Consider the following 8501-nt stretch of genomic DNA (forward strand, 5'->3'; position numbering starts at 1 on the left):
AATAGAAAAGAACTGTTACCATGTTGTTCATTTCCCTACTACAGTTCAGTAATTTCTAGATGACTATGGATACTCATGAAGCAACCAACTTGGTATACAACGATCAAGTCAAGATCACAAATCTAAGCTACTATCTATAGTTTAAAAATCTCCAGAACTCGGTTTGTAGCTCCATGTGAACCAAAAAGTCAAGAGATCCATCTGAACCAAAAAGCCAGCATCAACAGTTGCGCAGAGCTCCTCCGCCTTAAGCGACCCTTCATCTGACCTTGCCAATCTAATCCAAAAGTTGCCCTCCTTACCAAGCATTGTAATTATAAAACCACGCGGTGCTGCATTACATTCTCTAAGCCTCAGCTGCTCAAGATGGAGAGACCAACTCTATGCTTTGTCTTCCTCTGCCTCTTCTTTTCCCTCTCGATAGCCCAAAATGTCAAACTAAATGCAACGACTGCGTTTCATGTCGGAGTAGTCCTTGACTTGCGCACACTGGTTGGAAAAATGGGTCAGACCAGCATATCGATGGCCATAGAGGACTTCTATGCAATTCATGGGAACTACAGCACCAGGCTACTTCTCCACACTGAGGATTCCAACAAAGATAACGTTCAAGCTGCATCAGTAGGTAATGGTGCTTGCATGAAAGTCCTTACCAGTATTTCGCTGCTCCAGTCCTTACTACTCAAACTCGTCCTTTTCTAGCTATTAATTTTTTATGTTACACTCCTCACATCTTGGCTCCAGATATCTTAAGAGGCCTAGTTTTTCATTCAATAGGTAGAGTTATATTATTCTTAATTGCAAAAGCTCGTATTTATCTACTGTCTACAGTTTGGATACTTCTAAGTAATACACAGAGTCGCATTAGTAAGCATGCTAAGAAACAGATACAAGTAAAAGAATAGAAAAACTGCATCGGGGAACTGACTATAGCTTCAACAATAGATGAAAAGGAAACTCTCATAAAGTTCAACCAAGAAATAAGATTTGTGCAGCTTCTGTTTTGAGAGTCGATAATATATTCTCCCCATGATGATAGTTTATAACGGCTCCAGTTTGGGAAAGTGACAGAGACATTACTCCCATAGTCCCAGTAATTTCAATTTTTGACAAATACTATTAACTGACAAAGCAAGTCTTCCAGGTTAACTTCACGTTCAAGGGATATACTTCAAGGAAATTACTATACAACGAAAACATTAATATAATGCTCATACATTTAGATGCCCTGTTGTTTTACAAATTGCGTGTGTCATTTTTTACTATCGCCTTAAAAGAGACTATTGCTTCTTAAACCAGATCACAGGAAAGCAAAAGTTGCTAATGTGTTTTGCCATACAGACTACTTAGAAGGTTAAAATTTCTATTTCACTAGGGTAGATCAACACCTTGAATACGAATTACAATAACAACAACAACAACAATAAGAATTAATAAAAAGAACGAAGACAACATTAATAGCAGCAGCAACAACAACAATAAGAATAACAAAAATCAATAATATGTCAGTTACAGGAAGACAGAGGGTTTTTTATTCTAGTCAATTGTGTTGGAAATATTTCAAATACCATGATCACTTTCAAATATTGCACCTTTGATTCACCACACTTCTTTAATGAACTAATCTTTTTATTATCTACGCTTATGTAGCTCTTAACCTGCTCAAAAACCATAACGTGCAAGCCATCATAGGTCCCCAAAAATCTTCACAAGCTGCATTCATCTCTGATCTCGGTAACAAAAGTCAGGTTCCTATTATCTCCTTCAGTGCAACAAGCCCATCTCTCTCATCTTCCAGCTTACCGTACTTCGTGCGGACAACATTGAATGACTCTGCTCAAGTGAACAGCATCTCAGCTCTCATAAAGGCGTATGGATGGAGAGAGGTGGTTCCAATTTACGAGGACACTGATTTTGGCAGGGGCATCATCCCATTTATCGTCGATGCCCTCCAAGAGATCGGCGCTCGTGTTCCCTATCGCAGTGTTATCCCTGTATCTGTAACCAATGACCAAATTATGGCAGAGCTTTACAAATTAATGACCATGCGAACAAGAGTATTTATCGTGCACATGTCATACTCTATGGGATCCCTCCTCTTCTCTAAGGCGAAAGAGGCAGGAATGATGAGCAAAGGATATGCATGGATCATGACAGATGCACTAGCAAACATTGTGGACTCAATTGATGCTTCCACCATCGACACAATGCAAGGTGCCTTAGGTGTAAAGCCGTATGTACCCAAATCGAGGGAGCTTGAAAGTTTCACAAGGAGATGGAGGAGGAGATTCCAGCAGGACAACCCTAATGATCAACAAGCTGAACTGAGCATATTTGGATTATGGGCATATGATACTGTTTGGGCGCTGGCAATGGCAGCAGAAAAGATTGGGGTAGAAAATGCTCGCTTTCAGAAGCCCAAAGTTGCTACGAACTCGACACACTTAGAAAATTTGATGGTCTCTATAAATGGTCCAGAACTTCTCAACGCTATCTTAACTAGCCAATTTAGAGGCCTGAGTGGAGAGTTCTATCTTATAGATGGGCACTTGCAGTACTCCATATTCCAGATAATAAACGTGGTTGGCAAAGGAGAGAGAGAAATTGGATTTTGGACTGCCAAACATGGAATTTCAAGGCAGCTAATTCATAATCAAGGGAAGTCATATACAACCTTGATGACTGATCTAAATCCTGTGATTTGGCCCGGGGAATCAACAATAGTACCAAAGGGCTGGGAAATTCCAGCCAGTGGGAAAAAGCTTCGGATTGGTGTTCGAACAAGTGGATATACAGAATTTATGAAGGTTGAAACAGATCCTCTCACCAATGCAACAACTGCAACTGGATACTCCATTGATATATTTGAAGCAGCAATAAAGAAATTGCCTTATGCAATCTCTTATGAATATGTTCCATTTGAGGATGCACAACGAAAAGATTCAAAAACCTACAATGATTTTGTCTATCAGGTTTATCTTCAGGTAGGTAACACTTGAAAATGACCAACTTACTATTAAGTTACTTGTTTAAATAAAACTGAGTATATGATTACATGTCGACTTGTTTATAGTGTTGTAGAAACCTGAACAATTTTTTTTACACTAATTTCCAGTGCATCAATATCTCCATTAGCTCATTTTGAATTCTAGTGTACCATGTCAAGAAAAATTCCTATTTTCATTGTTTTCCAGTGAATGCTATCTTGATACTAGCAGTACTTGCATGAATAAGCTTCAACCTTTTATGACATTATATTAGAACAAAAATTGCTAAGAGAAACAGCATGTTGTCTACCTCTTTGTATATTACTTAGACGTATATGACATGAAAATAACTTTTATAGTAATTTTCAGAAGCATTAGAAGTCATGAAAGCTGTTCGCAAAATCCTTGAACATATTTATATGCAGAATTCATACGTACATATATGACACACTAGCACACTTACATATTAATAATAATATTATGTGTTCCCATATTGGCTTTGGTTCTTGTCTTCCATATTGAGATCATGGAGGTACAACATTCTATTTTGTATAAAATTGAAAGCACTGTTATGTTCCATGCATATATCCCTCTAGTGGCTATAGTTACTTATAAGAACTAAATCCTAGGACCCAAGTTCAATCAGTTTTCATCTTTCAGCTGATCAGTTATTGCCTCAGAGACAATACTAACCAATTTTACTTACAGAAATATGATGCAGTGATAGGGGATATAACAATCAGGTACAACAGAACTTTCTATGCGGACTTCACATTGCCCTACACTGAATCAGGGATATCGATGATAGTTCCAGTCAAGAACAGCAAACAAAAGAACCCATGGATTTTCTTGAAGCCATTGACCATTGATTTGTGGTTAGTAAGCTTAGCGTTCTTTATATATACAGGATTTGTCATCTGGGTGATGGAGCATAGCGAGAACACCGATTTTCATGGTCCATCTTCTCATCAGCTTGGAACCATGTTTTACTTCTCCTTCTCAACAATTGTTTTTGCCCACAGTTGCGTAAATGTTCTTTATCTTGCAAAGTTTTCACAAGTATATTTTTGATTTCATAAAAAAGAAATAGTAAATCTTGGATATCTTGACTAGACATACTGTAGGGTATATTAAATCAGTTCCATATACACTATCAGAAAGTTTATGCTAACCTATTAGCTGACATGATTAATGCAAATGAATCTTCTTTTCATCCTATTGAAGATTGAAAAGACCAATCAAAACTTTAGTACAGCCTTTTCTGATCCTGCTGGAGGGGGAGACCTCATATTATACCAGTAATTGAAAATAAATGTTGCAAGAATACATTACTGTTGGCTCTGCTCAAACCTATTTTTAAAATCATATTACATTAGTAGGAAACTAATGACAAAACTTAGTACTAGAGATGCAAATCATGGTACCACAAAGAATAGATAACATGATACTAGTTGAAAGAAAGTGAACGAGAATTATTGCATGAAAGTGATGATCAAATTCAATAATGCAAAAATGAGATCACCAACAACTAACACAGTGACAGTTTTTAATTTGCTCATTAAGAATTACAATTGTCTATGTCTATAAAATTATTGTCCCAACTATCTACTGCAGATATTTAGAATTTCAATTGTTTAGATGGCATGGCAAGTATGCAATTGTCAACCTAATATGGTTAGAAACTAAAATAATTATGCGAAAATTGAGATTTATTAACCTCAAAAATATATATATGATAAAATGATACAAGGAAACCTGAGAGCTAATATCAACATAGTAGTCAAAATTATTCAAGAACTTATAAGTGATAGGTGTATCTGTAGGAAACAATATTCAAGAGAATTCATAATCTTATCACCTACTGTTAACTGAGATGTGAAGTAATTCAGATACTAGCAATTAAGATTTATCTCATGTCTAGAAGATATATGGCACAAGTTCCACCAAAGTACCTATGAGCTAACTAATACTCTTCACGCAACTTCTGCAGGGGAGAAGATGGAACACCCTTTATCTAAGATCGTAATGATTGTCTGGCTATTTGTGGTGCTGATACTTACATCAAGCTATACTGCTAGCTTAACTTCCATGCTCACAGTGCAACAGTTTCAGCCAACAGTCACCCATGTGCACGAACTACTGAAGAAAGGGGAGTATGTTGGATACCATACTGGCTCTTTTGTGGAGGGACTGTTGGAGCAACTCAATTTTGACAAATCAAAAGTCAGAGGCTATCTTACCTTTGACGACTTTACTGAGGCCCTAGCTAAGGGCAGCAAGAACGGTGGTGTTGCTGCCATTGTCCATGAAATCCCATATATAAAGTTGTTTCTCGCCCAGCACTGCACAGGGTACACAATGGTTGGACCAATTTATAAGACTGCAGGATTTGGATTTGTAAGTTTTACTGCCCTTCTCTATCAAATTTATCTGGTACCTGTACATGTGAAGTAATATATATACCAACAGAAAAGACTGATTGTTAGAAACTTCATCTTGTGTAGTCAAAGATCACCATATTGTTAGAAAGTTGCATTCTTCATAACAAAATTTTGAAATAAAGCTTCAAAGAAATGGACTCTCTTGCTACAGAACATGCAATATATGTGCAAATATGTTGATAATAAGCGTTTATGCATATTGTGAGTAAAAGACAAGGTAGCATTTCATCCTCATATATTAATTTGCATCTAAAGATAGAAAAAAAACATGATATATTTGTGTCTCAAGTCTCAATTTTTCTAATTGTGCCACTTGTGCAGGCATTTCCTAAGGGATCTCCTCTGGTCCCTGACATCTCAAGGAGTATCCTAAACATAACTGATGGAGAAAGTATCATTCAGATAGAGAAGAAATGGATTGGAGAAAGAAACTTTTGTCAAAAAGAAGATAATGTTATCAGCTCCAATAGTCTCAACTTTCGCAGCTTCTGGGGACTATTTCTTGTTACCGGAGCTGTTTCTACATGTTCCCTCCTAATAAACTTAACCATGCTCCTGTACAAGCGTTGGTGCAAGATGCAAAACATCAACCATGATCAGTCTTTTTGGAACAGAATATTTTTGTGGTTAAGATATTACCATCAGAATAATGATATCATAAGACATATGGTTCATATAGCTACCACGAGGAATATGGTTGATGCCACAAACCATGAACACCATGTGAATCACAGAGAAGAATCTGATAATGCAACTGGCGACAATCAATAAGTAGAGAACCGTTAAACTCCTGCCCACAAGAAGAAGACGAAAAAAGCGATTTCTCCAGAGCGATCACAATCCAGGTTCAGAAGCAAACCACTACTTTTGTTAAAAACTGAAATTTTCTTGGCAGTTAAATAGATTCACTTATTCTTGTACTTTTCTGAACCTTAAAGTCCAATTTGTGTCTTCCCAAATGAGACCACAGTGATTAAATGGCTTCATGAAATTTATCATTTATGTTAACAATACAAAGTCTTGTCAATGAGAGCACATGACGAAAGGAATTTCATTCTACATGCATCTTGTAGGATGTGCTATCAAGTTTGCTTGGGAAAGCAAAGATGGAATTTCTTAACATATGACATTCGACAATTATCTAATGAAGAGGGGCTTTATCAGGGCTAGTCAAGCATTTATTGTCAAATTCAGACTTTTACTCAAGTAGATTGTAGCTTATTCTAGTTTCTTTCTTTCTCATGAGTCATAGACATATAGTCAGCAAATTGCATTGACTTGACAAGCAATTTGATAAATTCTAGATGCTTGAACTTGTATTTTGGTGATGGAGCTCCCCATGCAATTTCCTCCCAATAATCTCATTTATATCTAGGTTAGAGTGCCTAGAAATAGTACATTTCTTGTCCTGTTACAGGAAGTCACAATTCGAAGCAGGGAAAATCTGATTAAGCACAGACCGTGGTATTGCTACCATTATCTACGAAATCACATATATCAAGTTATTATCACGCAACACTGCACAGGGTACACAATGATTGGACCAATTTATCAGACCTCAGGATTTGGATTTATAAGTTTGACTGTCCTTAAAAATTTATGATGTATTTGTACATATGAGATATACTTGTGCCTACAAAACAAGCTACTGTGATGCACCCATAGATGTCAAAATGTGAACCACCAAAGCAAAGTTCTTCAAATGCAGCGAAAAATGTCAGTATCAGAAAGTTGCATTCTAAAGAAGATTCACAAACATAATTTATGAAAGGAAGACATGGATTAACTTGCTCCATGACTTGCAATTGCATTTGTAAAAGTAGACAACAAGTGTTCAAGCTAAATTTGAGCACATACATGAACACTTCAACCTACCCAATGTTACTTTTGCATCTAAGATATAAAGTACGCGGTAATGCATTAAGACTCACTCTTCTATGTTATTGCTTGTCCAGGCATACTCTTAAGGGCTCCCCTCTGGTCCCTGAGATCTCTAGGGGTCTCCCGACATAACTGAAGGAGTCAGTATCATTCAAATAAAGAAGAAACGGGTTGGGGTTTAGGGGCGGGCATAATCTAAAGGGTCTTTTAGGGTAACACGAATATTCGAGAGAAGTGGCCGAGAGGGTGATACAACTGGCGGGTGAATACCAACAGATATCGGGCATCATGGACCGTTAAAGTAACATTACAGTGAGGGTGTAGTGGGATCCTCCACCCAACTACTCAAACGGCCAAAACCCAAGGGATGGCTTAAGAATTTAAGATCAATACAAATGGGTCGTATGCGGCTGAGGACTATCAGGGTGGAGGAGGGTTCGTCATCAAATTTGAGGGTGGCAACTTGATTAGAGCTGTGGCCGGGGCCAACCATTAAACCTCACCCAGAAGCTATAGGATCCTTATCATATCTTCCTCTGATGCTAACCAGAATAGGTAAAAAGCATCCCTCTGAGGGTGAAGTCAGTTCCTTGACTTCACCAAAATCTGCTCTTCCTCGAACACACCCCCCCCCCCCCCCCCCCCGACCTCTTAAGCCGGAGATGGCTAGAGAAAAGACTATATGGGTGGGGTTTATTGATCATCTTAGCCTCTTAGGAGTATTAGAGGTTAGACATCCTGACCAGCTTAGGAGTATTGGAGGCTACTGGCTAGACATCCTGACCAGCTGTGGCTGGATCCACCATTAAAGCTATAGAGCTATTTGATGATTAATACTTCCTACGTCCAAGAAAATTATGGTATTTAGTAGAATATAGTTGCTATTTAAGTTAGGTTACATTTACAATTTATCTCTAGGAATATTAAAAAAAAATGGTTTACTGATCAAACAGTATTTTGGGATACATTCTAAGAATCAAAGATAACTCGAGCGTTGTTCTCTTGTAGATGATGGCTCCTGCTGACTGTTGGAATTCGCTAATTGCTTCATCCAAGCTCATGTTATTATTGTTTAACTTCAACATATATTAATAAGATTCTATAAATTAGCGTAACCATCTACTACCCGAACTTCAACTGCATCATATAAAGTCCGAAAGCAACTCCATAACCGTAGGAACAATAACATGTA

General features: G+C 37.5%; 1 protein-coding gene and 1 long non-coding RNA gene across 2 annotated transcripts; one reads left to right on the plus strand and one right to left on the minus strand.

Moving 5' to 3' along the window:
- The first annotated feature begins 377 nt into the window (after positions 1-377).
- Positions 378-6365, plus strand: LOC140777299 (glutamate receptor 2.8-like). The gene is made up of 5 exons (XM_073121322.1): positions 378-625; positions 1651-2984; positions 3696-4008; positions 4978-5384; positions 5750-6365. The coding sequence occupies exons 1-5, from the start codon at positions 502-504 to the stop codon at positions 6197-6199; spliced, it is 2628 nt and encodes an 875-aa protein (XP_072977423.1). The 5' UTR covers positions 378-501; the 3' UTR covers positions 6200-6365.
- LOC140777300 (uncharacterized) lies at positions 1863-7927 on the minus strand. Its single transcript, XR_012106994.1, has 3 exons — positions 7360-7927; positions 5228-5424; positions 1863-1998 (listed from the first exon to the last, which is right to left on the minus strand). It is a non-coding gene; the product is annotated as an uncharacterized lncRNA (long non-coding RNA).
- Positions 7928-8501: the final 574 nt, after the last annotated feature.

This window comes from Typha angustifolia, chromosome 15 (assembly GCF_048772165.1).
Source record: "Typha angustifolia cultivar Huaian chromosome 15, ASM4877216v1, whole genome shotgun sequence".
NCBI classification, from domain to species: Eukaryota; Viridiplantae; Streptophyta; class Magnoliopsida; order Poales; family Typhaceae; genus Typha; species Typha angustifolia.

What these genes read in the sequence shown, in the direction of transcription:
- LOC140777299 (XM_073121322.1), top strand. Translation starts at nt 502, where the DNA reads ATGGGTCAGACCAGCATATCGATGGCCATAGAGGACTTCTATGCAATT. An exon ending in TCTATCAGGTTTATCTTCAG is followed by an intron (nt 2,985 to 3,695) that starts GTAGGTAACACT and finishes TTTTACTTACAG; the next exon opens with AAATATGATGCAGTGATAGG. An exon ending in AACAATTGTTTTTGCCCACA is followed by an intron (nt 4,009 to 4,977) that starts GTTGCGTAAATG and finishes CAACTTCTGCAG; the next exon opens with GGGAGAAGATGGAACACCCT.